The sequence below is a fragment of the Ursus maritimus genome, unplaced genomic scaffold, assembly GCF_017311325.1.
Source record: "Ursus maritimus isolate PB19 unplaced genomic scaffold, ASM1731132v1 scaffold_22, whole genome shotgun sequence".
NCBI classification, from domain to species: Eukaryota; Metazoa; Chordata; class Mammalia; order Carnivora; family Ursidae; genus Ursus; species Ursus maritimus.
Window position 1 is genome coordinate 39,930,052 of NW_024424675.1, and position 19,568 is coordinate 39,949,619.

A 19,568-nucleotide genomic window follows, 5' to 3' on the forward strand; every position below is an offset into this window, starting at 1 on the left:
CATAGAGAGCGGTTCTTTCTGATCGGGTGGAAGAAGGAAAAGAAAGATTTATGGGTGATTTGGGTTTTTGCTTCTCTTTATTATTTTTATAATCTGCTAAGGAAATAAAGCCAGATAATGGTGAAAAAGGAAAAAAAAAAAAAAACCAGTGAGACTGAACTCTATGAAATCTGACCATTGGGGGAAGAACATCAAGTGGTCTTGTCTTTTTTTCTCAATGGAAATAGCTTGAATTTCAAAGAGGAACCAATATACGCCTTAGAGACCAATATATGCCAAAGATAAGGGCAGATGGAGTATTTGAGGCTTAGTAGCTTAGAAGCTTCCCTAACTGTTGGGCGTGGAGAAACGAAGAAGTGGGCCTGGTTAGTGTGTCCATGCTCCCAAGCACACAGGAGATAAATGACATAGGTCGGAAGGACCATTCATTGGCCACTTTTGTGCTAGGCCCGGTGTCAAGGGTTTTGTAGGCATGATGTCATCAAGTCTTCATTTCTATGATGAGGTACTGTGATTATTTACATTTTACAAATTAGAAAACTGAGGCAGTTCATCGAGTCTCATCTGTCCGATGCCAAACTTTTAACCCTTCCGTAAGTGTTGCTCAAACTTGAGTCATTTGTCAGCCTCCTATATGGTTTTGGCCACGTTTTGTGTACCATCTGTGGTGGCTACGGCGTGTGCTGCTCAGATTTCCCTGCTGGAAGGACAGCCCCTGACCCGCACTTCCTCGGCATCCGCTAGAGTTAATGCTGAGACCACGCTCTTGCTGCCTGCTCCCAGGCAATGACTGAGCACAGCAGGGTACTGGGCCGTTCTTGCTCCACACGGAACTCCCCGTGGGCGAGCTCTGCTCTGGGATTCGCCATTGGCTCAGCACCACCTTTAATCTGTGGCTTTTCCAACCTTCTCCTCCTTCTTTCCCTCTCTCCCTTCTGCCGTGTCAGACCCTCATGTGGCCTGACGCCTCTCTCTACCTACTCTTGTCCCCTCCCCTTTATCCTTCACGGTGTTTTCCTCCAATAAATCTATTGCACATCAATTCCATAGCAGTGTCCCTCTTTAGAGGATCCAAATTTATGATTATGTACTTAAGATCAGTACCATCCATTATGTGACACTTTCCTTTTAAGTGGATTACTTTTTAAACTGAATATAGATAGTCTCACCTTTGGCAAAATATATATTAAATCTTGAGTTTAATGTGCTAAATAAATGTAATTTTTAAAATAAATGACGTTTGAATATGTGTTGGCTAAGTCACCTGCCTGGCCACCAATATGCACATGTGATTCACTTGGGAAATTTTCCTACGTTATATTGCTGATAAAAGGTTTTTAAAAATAAGTAATTGGTGGTTGGGAAGGAAGGAGGATTAGAACAGAATGCCAAATGACATCACCCAAAGTTTTGGTTAAGTACTTGAGTCTGTGTTCTGGGCAGAGCCCAGAAGGAAGATTTCTGTACAACAGAAAGCCAACAGAAAAGAGTTCCAGAAATCCAGCTGGATTCTGGACCAAAGAATTAAACGAACACCGTAGGGGCATCTGTATTTATCACCAGCCTTGCGCTGCGTGCTAAGTGGCACGGAGGTTTTGATGAAAGTACTAATTCAATTTTTTTTCAGCTCTATGAATTATATTCAACTCTCTCACCCACGATGTCTTGCTCATCTTTTGGCCACGTTTAAAAGAGGCAAGAGCTCTAAACATGTGTGGCAGCTGGGGTATGCTCAGCAATGATGATCAAGGACTAGCTCGTGACTGACTCAGCCCCACCCACCGCACTCCCTTGTGCACCACCGCCATTCTAGAGGGAAAAAAATTAGACAATGTTTTGAATGCTCCTATCACAGAGCGCAGTGTGGCTCGCCCTGGTGGTGAATGGTGGACACCTTGGTTTTCCAAAAGGAGAGGGAGCCTTAGTGGTTCATAATGACTGATTATATCTTGCTGGGGAAAGAGAGAGGGAGCCCAGAGGTGGTTCAGCTTGCTGGCGGGGATGGTGCTCAGAGGAATCCAGGAGGAAGCCAGAGTACTAAGCCAGTTTGGAAAGAAAATGAAATCACGAAATACCACAACTGTCTGTCATGAACCAGAGTAACTCCAAGAATGAAAAAATCTACTTGTTTATTACCTTTTCTTTCCCATGAAACACACGCTCCTAACACCATAGGCGCTTCATTCTTCCCAGGAGTAAATGACAAATCTTCAACTCAATGACTAGTTGAGTCATTTTGGGGAAGAAAAATAAACTCTGTACTTGGTGAGTACATGGATTAGCCAATTGAAATAATTTCTCTAGCCGCCCTAGCCACAACCACTCTGCAAATCTTGAAAATAGGGCTTACCTTCTTCCAGAACAGTTTGCTCAGAGGCAGAGAGGTGGGTCCCCCCTTTTCCTTGGCAGCTTCCTTTGCAGTGTCGGTGGATGTAGGGTTCTTGGCTGCCCCTCCGGTCTCCTGGGATATAAAGTTCGCTTTGTCGGACTTGACGTCAGATGAAGTGGCAGGCGACTTTTCAGCACCCTACCGAGTTAAAAAAAAAAAAAATGAGAACGATTCCAGGATTGTAAAAGTGAAAGATCTTTTTTTTAATAAGCATAGGCTGGGGTTACACGTGTTAATTTTCTTTGTTATAATTTTCTGTGCTTGCAAAGATTCATTGTGAATGTGCATTGGTGTTAAAATTTTGGAAAAAGTCAAGATAGTTTCCTTTTGCAAAAGAACATATCATGTTCATGTAAGTCATTAGGAATCAGGGTGCTGGTAAGAGGCACTTTCCTGGGAGAACGTTTGTTTATATCAAGGCCATCGGTCTTCAAATGGTTTTGATGATGTTCCCATCAGTAAAAACAGTTTGAGCGTACACCGCCAATACATGCGTGTTTGCTTAGATTATAAACATGCACTATTTTACTAATCCAGATGTGAAATTAAAGGAGGTTAAAATAAACATAAGGGACATCATTTCCAACTTTTAACTTTGATTTAATAATCACAAAGATACCAGTGCCAGGCACTGTTCTAAACAATTGAATGTTTTGACAAGAGTTCTGTGAGGAAGGAACTGATTATTATGTTCATTTTACAGAGAGGGAAATTTCGGTCCCAGGTGATTAAATAACTTTCCCACGACTACACTAATAAGGGGACAGAGTTGACATTGAAATCTAGGGAATCTGATACCCAAACCCAAGCTCTTACCTCCTGCTTTATACTCCACCCCCTCCAGCAAGCCAAGGTCTCCCCACTCCCTGTGCTATTGTACCCATCCAGGGAGAAAATATCTAAAAAAGCTTCACATTGGGAAGGGGATAATGACAAAAAGGCTGAGAAACACATCCACATTCATCAGTTTCATTGGGAAATGGGCAATCCTCTTCTCTTTGCCCTGAGAAAATAGCCAGAGACTCTTGAAAAACATTACAAGGAGATAACTCCATTATACATAGAATAATTTAACTGTAATATGTTTGTGTCATTATTTGTTGAATACGCATCTCCCTGCCCAGACCATGAGCTTGGAGAGTAAGAGCCATTGCCTTGGATGTCATTACATCCGTAGCTCCCATAAGGCCCAGTATCTGCCATGAAATGGGCATTAAATAAATAACAAAACAATTGCATAGAAAGGACCAGAGAGAAATGCCTACAGAGGATCCTGCCATGTTATGTTTCTACCCACCCTCCCCCTCCTCAGTGGGCTATGGAGCCACAGACTACCCACAGTCTTTCCTCCCAGCCCATCCACCTCTTCACCTCCCAAAAAAGTGCCCAGATGGTGTTCTGCCAGCATCAACTGAGTATTAATACTCTGTCTGCATTATGGAAGCGATTACAAAAACTCCGTGATTTTGGAGTCAATCTCATGGATAGGGTTGTCAGAGTTAGCCAATACTCTCAGTAATAAGAATATAAGATACCCTATTAATGTGAATTTTAGACCAATGAAGAATAATTTTGAAGCATAAGAATGTATATCCCTAGAATTGCCTGGGACAGATTTATACTAAAAAATTATTTACTGTTTATCTGAAATTTGAATTTAACTGAGTGTCTATATTTTATCTGGCAACCCTACCCATGAAATTCTAACATATTAGATTTGGAGATTGCATATCAGATGACCTTACCTTCTTCCTTCACAAGTGTTCACTTGTTTCACATTTGGGCGTGGGAGAGGGGAGGGTTAGTTAGATGTAAACATTACACTGAGAAGTAGAAAACAATGAATATGGGGCAGAGCTTAGGAATTACATGACCGGCTACTAATATTTTAGCTGCCCTGCAGAGAGGGTGGGCATCGGGAAAACCTGAGTGGGGAGACGAGCATTTTTGGACATGGCAAAAAAATAAACAAATAAAAATTCTAAAACAATGCCTGGCCTTGCGTGCACGTTTCATGTTCAGTGTTTGAAGAACATGTGAGAAAGTTTGATTCTGAAGCATAGCCTGTGATTGAGCCAAGAGAAAAAGATCCCAGTTCAGCAAAGGAAAGCTGACATGCTAGTTAGAACAATAAGCTTATTTCACTTATTAATTTCAGGACTCCCCCACTTTTTTACATAAGAAAAAAAAATTTTTTTTAACAAAATTCTTTTTATAGTAAGAGAAATTGAGATACAGAGACAAGAATCTAGGAGTTGATCCCAATCGGTCACCATTGCATTTTTTCTCTTGAGTTGCAAAACTGGAAGATGATGTTTTTATCCCTGAATTTGCTTGACTTTCCTCTTTTCTGTCCTAGGTTACAACGAAATTGAGGATGAGCGGCACACCTTCTCTAACCAGGCAACAGTCTGTCTGGTCCGTGTTAGTGGCCCTATTTTCCTATCTTTTTGGATGACAGAATCATAAATGAAGAAAAAAGAGGTAAAAGCCAAGAAGCCCCACCGAACTGCAGCATAAACGAGAACCGAGAACATTTGGGAATTATCTCCTTAAAGTCCAGAGAAGGGGGCTTCTTCTTCTTCCTAGTATTTCCTCTGAATCCTATCTTCGCCCCAAATGCAACTCAGTGGCAGGATGGGAGGCCAGTGATCTGCGGGAGACTTTAGGATTATGGAACGTGGGTGGTCCCCTTTTTGTGGAGGAAAGAGATTCTGGAGGCATGAAACTTAGCTGTGCATGGAATGAATGCTGCCTGAAATGCAGCTAGAAGAGGGGAAAGTCATACACTTTGTAAACTTTCAAGGCCCCTGACTCTCAGAAGCCGCAAGTGGGAATTGAGGGGGATTTCTCTGCACGAGGTCTATGACACATTTCACTAGCAGTTACCAAATGGTCTCCCATGCACAGTAGCACCCCTTTTTCATCTCCAACCCTCCCCCACTGCAATCTCTATCCCTCCACCCCCTCCGTCTTTCCAAAACAAAATAAGCCTGTATGGAAATTAAAGGGTGGCTTCATAACACAGTTTGCTTATGCAAATACAGATTCAGCCAGGAGATCTTTCTATGGAGATTTTATTTGCATACACAATCCTGGGGCTATAACATCCAGCTGGGCAAGTTTTTTTTTCATAAATGCATTCAACTTAGTGGAGAATGGCTGATATTTTAAACAAATGTCCAAGCATGCTGGCCCAATTCAGGGATCTTAACTGCTGGTTTCAGACAAACACTGGTGTCTTCTTAGACATTCAAAGAGTGAAATCTCCACAAGTGACTTCTGTGTTGTCCTCCCTTCCCAAGGACATGGAGCTAGAAATTGCTCTGGCTTCATTCATTGTTTTCTTGTGCTTGGGCTTTGATCTGGGTTTAGTATGAGCTTAGTTAAGACTGAGAAGGGATGGAACAGACCACAGAAAGATGAAATTATTTTCTTGAGGTTAGAAGAGTATTTCCCAAAGCGTAGGAAGCATACCATTGGTGGCATCCCAGGTAATTTTAGGTCATGCAGAGATAAAACATTAAAAAAACATGAAAATGGAGAAAATACTTTTTTCTCCCCCCCAACTCTCTTCTAATCTTTCTAAGAACATCGTTGGGGGGGTGCTTCGTCTGGTGCTGGTACATCTTTAACATTTTTCTATTGCTGGCAAATTGTATTTTAATAAAGCTAGAAAGGCCTTTGACACAAACAAGGTAGCTAGAATGCAATTTTATTAGCCATATTCATGGTTACCTCTTTATGAAAAATGACTCGATATTTCCACGTATCATGTAATATGAAGTTTTCTTTAAAGATACCTTTAAATAGGAAATGAGCCCTTTTTCATGTAAAAAGATCAACCAGCTAATACTATGTCTGACAAAAACGATGAAAATGGTATGCACACTTCGACATTTGGGCAACACTGAGTTAGAAGGATAATTTCAGAACCCTGGTCCACACTAGGAAGAAACTGGTCAGATGCTTCTGTATAATTACACAGACTTAGAAGAATCATTGAAATTTGATTCACGTCATTTTTAATTCCCTTTCAGGATCCCAGCCACACAAGGCTGTCTTCCCTGCAGGAGAGCTGAGGGGACCCAGGACAGCCACGTTACATATGGTGAAGACCAGGGTTCCTCTTCTTCTTTTTTTTTTCCTTTCTAATTTAACAAGATACAGACCTTATGCCTAAAGAATTTTCTAAATGCGAATCCTAGCCTGGGGCTATGCAGGTGCTTTTTCTTGGTGCCTTTAGCTTGGTTCTCACAGGTCTTCCGTCCAGCTTGGCCATCACAGACACTTTCTGCTTTGGATGCCTTTCGGGCAACAGCAGTCACAGCTTAGAACTTTGTTTTTAAACAAAATCCTTGTTTTTTTTTTCGGCCTGTCGTTTTTAAGTGCATTGACACACTTTGACGATTAACTGCTGGTATATTACCCCCATCCCCCAACCACAACGTTCCCATCATGTGAACGTTCATCTTTTTTAAACTCTCAAAGACAATTTGCTACCCAGTAGATTCCCAGACCATTTCAAGTACCTGTTGATTTTCAACAGGGCGACCTATTTAAATGACCCAGATTAACCTAAATCCATTTGCTAAAGACAATGACAGGATATTTAAGCTCTGTCTATATGATGCAAAATATTTAGATGAAAAAAAAAGATAACATAGTTTTAAAGGTCTAAATATTCTTGTCACATGGGAAAGGAAAAGATACATGAAAACGAACAGTTTATTTTTACATCCTGGAGTCAAGACAAGCACTGCCTTGAGTGGCTTTCTTTCTCCAACCCATCTTTTATTCAGGATTAGAAACTTCAGGGAAGCGGTATCATTTGCAATAATTTCAACTGACTTCTAGATGGGCAGATCTCCCAGGCAAGAGAAGTGTCTACTGTGCGCCAGTCCACTGAGCCAAAGTCAGGGGAGACTGGAACTGCAACAGCCCAGCGACAACCATTCAGAATTGTCCACTCAAGTCACAAATGGCGGGGGATTTTGCACGGCGCGTGGAGTCTCAGAATTGTCCGGGCCAAATGGGAAGATGGAAAAACAGTGTAGATGTTTCAAAAGCAAGAATCCAAGAACTTTGGTAGAAAGGATGTTAAAAACACAGGTTTGTGGAAAGAGGTCGGTTTGTGTCATAGACAACCTACATTCACAAAGCCGTCTCCGGAGACTCAGCTCCATTAGCAATGACCCTGACCTCTCTGGGCAGGCTAGCGAGATTTTATCAACTAGGTACGTGCAGTTGGGGCCACATTCTGGAGGGGAAGAGTCCTGGTGTATGAGCAGCTGAAGAGAATGGGCGCATCAGGTCACTTGGGAAGCCACACAACACACCCACATACCCCACTATTTATAGCCTATTGTGCTGACTGTGTGACTTTCAACAATGCAAGACACAGAATCGAAAGAGAAACATTTGGACCCAACTATTCATTGAACTTGACCCGAGCTGCCTTATAGCAAAGGACTAATTTTATAGGAAAACGCATGTAGATACCTCAGGTAAATATTTTTTTCTAATGGAAGAAGAACATTCTAGAAGAAACAATTGATACACTACAAATGTCATCATAGCATTCAATACATCTTGCAGTGATTATGGAAACAACGATCACCTACATTTGAATAGAGTTCCACGGTTTACCAGGCATTGTCACACCTTCCTTCAAGGCTGGGGTGGGGAGACAGAATTTTTATTGTTCCAGTTTTACAGATGTTGGGATTTGGATTCAGATAGCTTGGGATCCCATCACACAGCTACCACATAGCAGGCTGGAGCTCAAACTCAGGTCTTGAGATAAATTCTAGGATCCTTTTCCCAACCTGGCCCCTTCAAATATTGGTAACAGATGTTTCGGGCTGGCCAAGCCATTTATTGGGTCCCAGGGTCTTTCAAAGCACTCTCAGTTATCAAAAGAAGGACGCAAGACACTTATCCGTCACCAAGTTAAACTTTCCTCACGATTCCCGTGAAAGTTAAACCATGTGTTCCATTAGGGATAATCAGTTCTGTCAAGTGTAAAGGAAAACATCTCTAGAAAGTAGTTGTTCCAAATAAAATTTATTTTGAGGGGAATTGGTTGGATCTCTAGGATGACAGTGAAAAAATTTAGGCTCTCTAGGGCATCCTAACTCTAACCATGTCTTCCCTTGGCAAGTGTCCAATGGTGACTATTTCATTTCACCGAACTATTGCCTTCATGGTGGAGATTTATTTTTTTCTAAATTACATAAAAAACAAGGAACATATTTTTTAAAAACCAAAAACAGAGCGGTTTACGTCCACTTTAAATTGCATCTCACCTCTTTCTCATTTCCAGTGGCCAATTTGTACTATATTCCCATATCCCCTGGGTCTCTCCACACACAATTAAAAAGACTAACATGATATATGGTTATTAGTATTCTGTTCTTATTTTATATAAGAAATTGGTGACTGTGACATTAATTATCCAGAGTTAGCAAATATTTCAAGCTTTCCACTAAAATTTTCATTAAAACACTTTAAAGACAATCTAACAGCACTATTAAATGGCTAAATATATATATAATATAATTATATATAATATTTGTAATATATATTTATATATTATATAATATTTATACACATTATATATATTATATATCACATGTATATAAGTACACACACACACACAATTCAAGAAACAAAGCAGCAGACACAAATCGAAATCCAATCCCATACACAAACCCAAACATGAACATATTTCAAACTACCTACCGTGTCTTCCAGATCTTTTTTTGTTTCAGCTTTGCTAGGTGAAACCTTAAAAGTTTAAGAAAACCAAATATTAAAAATCATAGCTAGCCCTTTAGGGTGATTTGATTTCATAGAGACATTGTTTTGGGGGGGTGGGTGATGGACTTCACTCCGCAGGTAAAGAAAGTAATGAGAAGTCCTTTTCAGTGCAGAAGCATTCTACCAAGTTCAGTAGAAAGCCAAGGACTTTTGGGTAATTTCTAGGTATAAAAGAGTTTAAAAAAATTAATGTTTTATACTGAAATGCATCAGAACCTTATACATTCACGAAGAGCTTGACCACATTCAATATCGTCTTCTGGAAGGCCACAGACTTTCCATCACTTCTACCACTAATGCAAACAAATGCACACCCGTTTGGTGTTTGTGGCCTATTCTGTTGACTTGTTTTTACCTTTTGAGGCTAGTCTTAGGCTTTGGAATGAACCCAAACACACTTGGAGCTGGCCGTTTGATTATGCATTCATTGATTCATTCATTCATTCAGCCCTCTCGCAGGTCTGGCGTGGGCCAGGCTGGGGCTGCCATGAGGAGCCAGAGACAAGCAAGTATTAGAGGACATGGGTCCCTGCCTCTTTGTCGTTAACATGGTAGATGTCGATGGAACAAGATAGGAAGTGATTTCTACAGTTTTATTTGCTATCTGAATGGCAAAACTGCTTTGATAGGTCAACAACTCAAGGGGCTTTTTTCCGATTATGTGTATGATCAATGACCATAAGACATGGGGCTGCAGGAGAGTTGCAATCCAACCCAGCTCATGTCACCCAGTTTGGGCACCTGCTGTTTGTACCACAGTTCCTGGCTCTGGGGACTCCCTCACTGAAAGTTTGATGTGACCCAATTCCCTTGCAAAGCACATCTCATCCCTGTTCTCCAATGTTCCAGCTGCTCCATCATGATCTCCCATCGAATACAATGACAAGCACATATTATTCGCAGAATTAACACAACTTTTGAGCAATAGGACCAAGGAAAGAAGGGGCGGCAACCACTCACCAGAGTTTTAAAGAAGCTCATGATGGAATTATTATTCTCGGTTGTATTCGTGGTCTCAGGGTCCTCCTTTGCAGTCTCCAGTTCTTCTGGGTCCCCAGGAACAGAGCAACTCTCAGTGGGGATCTCTTGTCCTTCCTTCCCCTTGCTGTCCGCTATGTCCTAGGTGTAAAACAGAGTTTTCACCATCGCCACTGGTTGAATGTGGACTCTCACAGTAATAGCTTTTGCTTCGCACCCCTTTCTCCCTTGCCCCCTAATTCCAGCCATACTTCTTCTGCCCACGGGTGTGCAGAACAATCAGGAGCTTATCAGAGTCGCTCACTCTTCCTTCCCCTCCTCTGCTTTCTAAGCTATTCAGCATTTGCAGCCAGTCGGAGGGACATTGTTTGGAGCCAGAGGGTAACAAACATAGCAGTACACGTTGCCTCCCAAACAAAACCCCTTTTCTCCCAATTCTACAAAGAGGTTGTGTATGATGCCAATATTCCCCAACTTTATGGTCACCTGGTCTAATGATCTGTACATTATCCCCAGAGATGCCTCCATTTGACTTCCCACAATCCCCACAGCGTGGATCATATCAACTTTTTAAAAGTAACTGACTGTTTTTTTAAAGATTTATTGACCCACTTTAAAGAGAGAGAGAGAGAGCATGAGCAGGGGGAGGGGCAGAGGGAGAGAGAATTTCAAGCAGACTCCCTGCTGAGCGCAGAGCCCAGTGTGGGGCTCGAACTCACCACTCCGAGATCGTGATCTGAGCTGAAATCAAGAGTCGGATGCTCAACTGACTGAGCCACCCAGGTGTCCCTAAAAGTATGATGTTTTAAAATAACAACTCCGTTTTGGGGATCTGGGAGCTTATTGGTGCAAGGGATGTGATATAGGGACTGATTTTCTCCCCTAACTCACGCAGGAGGGTAGGAAGCATTCCAAACCTGTACTCCTTTCCCCAGCTCTACGCCCATGACCCTGGGCTAAGGCAGGTTACTTCAAACGCATCCATTCTCCACTGACGTCTTTCTGGGTCCTGCCGTCCACAGCACCCATGTATTCCCTTCTCTGAGTTTCTATACCCCTGCTCTCCTCGGCGCTCACTTGGCACATGGGTTATGTACACAAGACTCGCCGAATGCCAGAGGCCAGACCAGAATAGTCTGCATTAAAAATGGGGCTTTTGTGGAAGGGCTATAAAAATACAAAAACACATTTTGATGAATATTTGAAAAGGTAATAATAACGCATGCATCCCACAGGGTTCCCTCAGCCCCAGCACTCTTTCTAAATGGAGAGGTGCTTCTTGTGAAATGCCCCATAAAGATCTGGAAATTTGTAAAACTAAAAGCAGCTAAAAGCCACAGCGGTAACAAACCTGTTAGGTTTTCCAGCTAATTCCAGACAAAAACTGTTCTGTGTTGGAAGAGACGCTCTTTTAAAAAACAGGTTTCTAGGGGCGCCTGGGTGGCTCAGTCGGTGAAGTGTCTGCTTTGGGCTCAGGTCATGATCTCTGGGTCCTGGGATGGAGTCCCGCATCCGGCTCCCTGCTCAGCGGGGAGTCTGCTTCTCCCTCTCCCTCTGCCCCTCCCTCTGTTTGTGCTCTCTCTCTCTCTGTCAAAAAATAAATAAAATCTTAAAAAAAAAATTAAAAACAGGTTCTAATATGAGTTGAACTTTCTTTTTTTTTTTATCCAAGGTATATTTCAGATCCACATTGTTAAGACAAAAGGATGGCTGAAAATTCTGTTTCTAGCCGATGAGTGCTGGTATACCCACAGGTGCTCGCACTCGCACAAAGTTACTGTTTCAGTGTGCTTTCGAAAAATATTCCTAGCATTAAACCTTTGGTACTGTGGATATTTTTGCTTAGGTGAAGCCGAGTACAAAGAACATTTGAAATAAAATTTGAAATAAACAAATATTACAGAAATAATCAAACAGGTGTTTTGGAAGATGAACTGTTATGAAAGTGTTACAAGGAGTAAAGCTAATAGAGAAATGCCCTGCTGGGTCTGACTTACGGTGTGGCCTAGGACAAAGTTACTTCCATTCACTCATTGTCTCATCTGCATTCAGTCGCTATGCGGGGAACTTGGACTAGGGCCCAAACTGCAGAGAGACCACAGGGTGTCAGCCCACGCTCCGGGGCCAGCGGCCCGGACTCCACTCCCTGCTCCAGCACCCACACCTGTGCAGTCCGGGGCATGTTCCCGAACATCCGTGCACTGGTGTGCTTAGCTATAGGAGGATAATGAGTAACACCTGCCTCTTACAGTCATGGGGGAAGTAAATGGGGGAGTCCACTCACAGGACCCAGGACAAGGGCCTGGTAAGCATTCAGTGAACGCTAGCTATTCCACAAGACCTTCCTGTGGCTGCCAGCCTTGTCATGGACAAAGGCTAGGAGAGAGGACAGTCCTCTGATAAAAAGACAAGTGAACCCCTCTGGCCCACGGATGCTTAGTTGGACGGCATATTAGAACCGCCTGGGCTGTGTTGAAGCCAATGCCCCTGCCCAGACCCCACTCGGGCCAATTAAATGAGAATTTCTGGAGGTCTGCAGAATCCCAGGGAATTGCAATGTGCCCCGGGGCTGAGAACAACTGGAGTCGAGGGAGGGGAAGGCCCGAGGTTGAAGCCCTGTTTGCCCTTGGCCATGGAGCCTGTCACAGGAAGACGGGTAGAGGTGGGGGAGGGATTTTAGCCAGAGAAAAGAGCATGACAAATGTAGCGATGAGGAGGGAATAGGCCTGGGGAAGGTTTGGGGTGAGGTTATTCAGTTCATCGAAGGTGGAGGGGGTATGACATCATGGTGGTTAGGGAAATGCCACCCTGAGCCGGACTGGGGAAGTGCTTAAGGAGAAGGTGCTGTGGAAGGTTCTGGGCTGGAGCAGCCTTGCTGTCCCTCACCATGAGGGTGGGGTACAGGGCAACGAGACCCAATAGCAGCAGAGAGTAGAGAGTTCCCTCAGGGAACTTCAAGGCAGAGAAGGCCCCACCTCTACCCCAGAGTGAGATGTCCGTGTTTGCCTACAATACAAAAAATGCAATGAGTCAAAAGAGGACAATGGCATCAAAAGGCAAAAAGACTAGAGCTCTTTTCTCTCAATCCCTCCTCCCTGAACACACACACCTGACGGCAGTGGAGAAGTAAGAGTAAGTCCTACCCCTTCCAGATGGTAACTCCAAGGTCACATCAGAGCTTGATTCCAGAAAAAACTGGAATGAATGTTAAAATGGATATGAGATGGAAGTTTATATTTTTTTCAATTTTTTAAAAGATTTTATTTATTTATTTGTCGGGGAGAGAGAGAGCACAAGCTGGGGCGGGGGGGAGCAGCAGGCAGAGGGAGAAGCAGACTCCCCGCTGAGCAGGGAGCCCAGTGCAGGACTCGATCCCAGGACCCCGGGATCATGACTGCAGCCGAAGGCAGACACTTAACCAACTGAGCCACCCAGGCGGCCCAAGACTGAAGTTTTTAAATTGGACTGGACTTTTGAATCCCTGCAAGGTTTGAGATCTGGCTATGATAGCATAAGAATTAGGAAAGAAGCTATTTATCAGGTGTCTACCAGGAGCGCCACACGGACGCAGTGACTGGGCGCATAGCGGCGAACGAGAAGCACACGGCCCTGTCCTCAGCTGACATTCTAGCAGGGGTGCAAAGCAAAACCAAACAAAAATGCAGACGAACCAATAAATGTAACTTATGCCTCAAGCAGTGAAGATTGCAAGAGAAACAAAAGGAAGGAGATGAGGGAACAGAGGGTGAATTAGACGCTGGGCGAAGTCCTCCAAGAAGGGGGATGGGGGGGCGGGGGAGGCATCTATTCCGGAAGGCCCCTGACGTCCAGGCTGGGTCAGCTGCTCTGAGCCCCTCTGGTCCCACAGCCCACGGGCTCCCAGTGTTCCTCACAGCGAGTGGAAGGGCCTGATTCTAGGTCACTGCCAGTTCCCAGATGGGCATTTCCTGCAGGGAGTAAGAGGCAATGATTCTTTTCTGTGATCCCAGTCTAGACACACAGGGAATAATTATCGAACTTCCTGGAAATAAAATGGGACACGGTGGAGTCAACTGAAGGGGGGATGAATTGGCAGAAGATCAGGTGGTCCCCGTGGGTCTAGGTGGGCGTTGGGGAAAATCTGCCACAATGGCTATCCTCCGAGGAAGGCGGATAACATTAGTACCTCTTAACCCAGCATAAAGCACTCTGAACGGAGGAGGCACGGTTGGACAGGACTCTAGGAACAGAGGAGTCCTCCAACTCTCTCCTCTGCACCGTGGCATTTTCTCCTGACATCTCTGGAGATGCTGACCTCTGCCTCCCTGATCTCCCAGGTGCAGCAGGGTCTCGAGTCTTGGACAGGGGCTGAGGGTAAACCCCTCCTGCTCAGTGCAAGGAGGTGGCGATTCTGCCTGGGGATCCCCCCCCCCTGAGAGCTTCATGGCCTTTCACATTGAAATCTTTGGCTTGAACTTGACCCCTTTCCTTGAACTGTTTTCTCTTAGACTGGCTTTTAGAGCGAACATGACTTCTGCTTCCAGAAAGGTGGAGAATAGGAACATTTCCTTATCCTCCCAGTAACACAATGGGAAGTCCCTGGTTTCTCTCTGCCAGGTGGAGAGGAGAAGACAGACCAGCTAGGGAATGGAGGAACCACACAGGGGGAGAGCCCTGGGGTTTCTTTTTGCCTCATAGATCCTAGACTTGGAAATGGAGGAGCCAGCTACCTGCAAATACCACGAGCCACGGACCAAAAAAACGCCGGCAAGGAGGCAGAAACACGAGATCGCTCACACACTGCTTGCTGGTGGGCAGGTACAACGGCACAGCCTGAGTGGAAAAGCGTTTGCCAGTTTCTTGACAAACTAAATACAGAACCACAATACAACCCAGCAATTGCATTCCTGGGCTTTTTTTCACCAGTGAAATGAAGACACATATTCACATTAAAACCTACACATGGAGGTTTATAGCAACTCCATTTGTAACAGCCCCAAACGGAAACAACCGAATGTGTTTCAACAGATGAATGGCTAAACGAAACGTGGTCTCTCGGTAGCACGGAAGAGTATTCAGCAATAAAGAAGGAAGGAAAGGAACAATATGCATTGATAGACTCAATGACCTTGATGAGCCTCCAGAAAATTCTGCTGGAGGAAAGAAGCCTATTCAAAGATGTACATGTTGTATGACTCCATTTATATGCCATTGTTGAAAGGACCTAACTACTGAAATGGAGGACAGATGAGTGGTTGCCAGAAGTTCAGAAAGAGGGTGCATGTGGGAGGGAAGTGGATGTATCTAGAAGGGGGCAGCAGGAGTTGGAAATGTTCTCCATGGGACCGTATCAATGTCAATATCCTGACTGTGATGTTGTATCATAGTTTTGCAAGATGTTCCCATTGAGGGACCCTGGATAAAGGTATTTCTTTGTATTCTCTCTTACAATGCATGTGAATCTACAATAATTTCAAGATTAAATTTTTTTTAAAAAGCATTCTAGGGCAGTTCTGGAAAGGTAAGAATGAAGAAGAAATAAAAAGTCCAACGGTTCTGGAATAGGCCAATAAATTAGCATGTGGTCTTCACGTGTGAGGTTGACCTCTAGGCTGCCTTAACCTACATTTCTACAAGTAGGAATGAACACATTCCATGCGATGGAATATTTTGCAGCCATGAATTCTTTGAGGAATGTATAATGAGAAAAAAAGTCAATGATGATAGTAATTTTTTAAGAGATTTTATGTATTTGAAAGATAGAGTGTGAGAGAGAGAGAGCATGAGCAGGGGAAGGGGCAGAGGGAGAAACAGACCCCGCTGAGCAGGGAGCCTGATGTGGGGCTCGATTCAGGGACTCTGGGATCATGACCTGAGCTGAAGGCAGACGCTTAACCGACTGAGCCACCCAGGCGCCCTGATAATAATAATAATGACCAACCTTTATGGGTCAGGCTCTGTTAAACTAGTTAAAAAGGACTCATGTAATTCTTACATGGATTCCATGAAGTACTATACGCAGTTTTTTCTTTACTGATGAATAAATTGATGCATGAAAAGAATAAATAACTTGCATATGGTCATAGAGTAGATTTGGAATTTGACTCCAGGCCCAAATTATTTCAGAGGCAAAAAGCAGGTGCGCTCCACGCTGTTCTGCTTCCACCAACTCCCTTCCTTCAGGTGTTTGCTCAAATATCATCTTTCTACCAAAAGGTTTCCTATTTTAATTTCTCTTGTCTCTATTCCTCTCCCCTGCTATGCAACATGTTTTATCCAGAGACATACGGGAATGGGGTGTATGATAGAGAGGACACCTCAGATCTAACCGAAGTGAAGAGCTGTTTGATCAAAGATATAGGGACGACAGGATGGTCATCTGAACACAAATTAACTTGGTGTCCCACCTCGGCCCTACACAAGGACAAAATCCAAGTGGATAAAAATACTAGAAGAAAACACGGGAAAAATATTTATATTTTATAATTTTGGATTGACAAGACTTCTGCAACTGTGTCTCAAAATCCAGACCCCATAAAAGGAAAGATCGAGAGAAAAAAATAAAAATCCAAACGTTTGGAAACACTCCGTTGGGAGGCTGGTTTGAGAAGCAGGCACTCTCGTTCACTGCTGAGTGGAATGCGAATTAGTTTAGTCCCAATTGAGGGCAGTTTGGCATTATCTACCAAAATTTTTAAGAAGAAAAATCTTTTCTCTAGCAATTCCCCTTCTAAGAGTTGATCTAAACCTCAAGTCACACACGTGTGAAAAACCAAATGCAGGAGGTTATTTGCTGCAGTGGGGGCACTAGCAAATGTTGGGGAACCAGCCCAATGTCATTGTTAGGGTTCCGGTGAACTAGATCATGGCACATCCACACAACGGAATACTACGCAAGCGTTAGAAACAAGGAAGTTGTACAGATATTGAAATAGTGTTGCCCGAAAAAAAAAAGCATGGAATAGAACAGTGTATATTGGGGCGCTTGGGTGGCGCAGTCGTTAAGCGTCTGCCTTCGGCTCAGGGCGTGATCCCGGGATCCTGGGATCGGGCCCCACATCAGGCTTCTCTGCTAGGAGGCTGCTTCTTCCTCTCCCACTCCCCCTGCCTGTGTTCCCTCTCTCGCTGTCCGTCTCTCTCTCTGCCAAATAAATAAATAAAATCTTAAAAAAAAAAAAAAGAACAGTATATTATATTACCTTCTGTGTTAAAAAAAAAAAAGGAATAAAATTTTATGCTTGCATTTGCTTGTGTATGTGCAAAGAAATCTTGGAAGGATACACTTAAAAATGCAAACAGTAATTATCTATTGGGGTGGCATTGGTAGACAGGTAGACCATTTTTAGAATTTCTTATTTTGAGCCAGGAATTACATCTAAAAATCAAAATTAAAACAAAATGTAGGTGACTAATTCCAAATTTTAAAAAACACCCAGAGGGCAAAACTAAACACAGTTGGAAAGATGATGCCTTACACATTGAGTTATTTGTAGAAGGATCTCTGTTCCTAAGTACAAATATGTCTTTGCTATTCTCATCAGGCCTCCAGATCATTCTCAGCAAACAGTAACTTTAGACTGAAGCAAAAATGCTCCCCAGGAAATATCTGGAAACTTCTTTGATACAAGCAGGTGTTCACGGTGTCAGCTTGTTTTTCATCTGGATGGAAGAAGCCTATTTTCTCCCTTTGCTCTTGGCTTCAAAGGGCAAACAGACAGGGACACTAGTTAAGTGATAACAATTTGTCATGTTGAAAAATAATGCCGCCTTATCATAATTTGATTGTCTATAATAAAACCCATATGGAACTTCTGGCACCTTCCTTCAACTGTGAATTGTCAACTGGATTTCGGCCTCTTGAAGCAACGTCTACACTGTCAAAGTGAAAACATAAGCCATGAAAGCCTTGTCTGGAGCTATTAGTGATCAATGTCTCCCCCATCTAGGTTTCTTCACTGATGGGGAGCCCCTGGTTTCAGTTTGAATCGTTGTACCAAGAATCAGTGCCTAGCGTACAGTTTAACACGAGAAAATTTGTCCAAAGAACATTGAATGGTACAGAAACCCATTACTCTGTTCCTTTCCATCTGTTAGAAATTTGAGCCACATGCTGCCTGGGATAAAAGGGAAAGCTCTGTTTCCTCTCCCACTTGGATGGCATCACGTGCTAGCAGCAATGATCTCCAGACTGTCTTCCTCGGAGAGTACCGTCACCTGCACGGAGCCAGTGTCAGATCGAGGGAGAAAAATGGAATTTGGTTAATTCTTGAAGATAGAATTTATCTTCCCGTTTGCCCAGAAGAGAAAGCAAATTAACAAACAAGCAGGAAGGAACTCCAAAACCAAAGTCTATTTAAAATGTTCTGGGGGAACTTCAAAAATTTCATATATATATATATATATATATATTACATATATATATATATTATATATAAATATATATTTAATAAATATAAATATAATATAAATACATAAATATATAAATATAATATATATATATGTTTCCTACATTACATATACTATATTCACTGTTTTCCCACGAAGCTCAACACCACCTAAGGAGAGTTTATCACTGTAGCTAATTTTTATTTTCCCCACTCTTCCTGCCCAAATTCACATCAGCTGATAAAAAGGCATTCGCATCATTCAAGCCCATCCCATGGCAAAAATAGGGAAAGAACATAGCGCCTAAGAAATGCCAGTTATGAAAGGCTTCAAAGACTGCCCATCCACAACCAAATTCCTCTTTCTCATCTCCTACTGGAGATTACTACACACGAGTTACAGTGTATTTAAAAAGCCAGTGTTATTTCTGAACAAGGATTTGCCACCCTAGCTCTGAATTGCATAGTTCCGGAATTACCGTCAAGAAAAAATAACTTCTTGCGGAAACTGTTACTAGCAGCCTGATGCCTCAAGCCTTACAGCGCACTCTGCTGGAAGGATCCGGACATTACCTAGATTGTAGTCCGTTCTTCAACTCAGCCAGGCAGTAAGTACCCTGTGCTCACTCCGTTTATAAAAAGGAGAAAATATGGATGAGCAAAGAGGAGAAATGTAAACTGCACCCAGTATTCCATTACTGAAAACGACTGCTATCAACAATCTGTAATTTTTCATTCCACACCCCTCTCTGGGTTCCAAAAGGATGCATATGGGTGGGTAAGTGGGCAGATAGGATTTTTACCCTACAAGGATCCTTTCTGTTTTGAACCCTGCTCTTCTCACTTTTAACACTGTCTTCACAGGTCACTCATCCCATGTCTGTGTCATGCTGGCTTATGAGGTCCGGGGTGAGGGTGTCCCATAATCATCAGAACAGCTCCCTTACTGGACCATTTTAATCTTCCCAGCTTTTCTCTAGACATTGCTGGAATTAGAAAAAAAAAAAAAAAAAAAA

General features: G+C 43.0%; 1 protein-coding gene across 1 annotated transcript in view; it reads right to left on the reverse strand.

The window, feature by feature from the left end:
• BCAS1 (brain enriched myelin associated protein 1) overlaps positions 1–19,568 on the reverse strand; it is an 85,030-nt gene that overhangs the window by 29,034 nt on the left and 36,428 nt on the right. Inside the window, exons 5-8 of the mRNA XM_040637870.1 lie at positions 10,172–10,330; positions 9,134–9,178; positions 6,562–6,696; positions 2,351–2,527 (exon numbers count right to left, since the gene is read on the reverse strand). Coding sequence (XP_040493804.1) covers positions 2,351–2,527; positions 6,562–6,696; positions 9,134–9,178; positions 10,172–10,330 — 516 coding nt within the window. The remainder of the gene's footprint in view (positions 1–2,350; positions 2,528–6,561; positions 6,697–9,133; positions 9,179–10,171; positions 10,331–19,568) is intronic.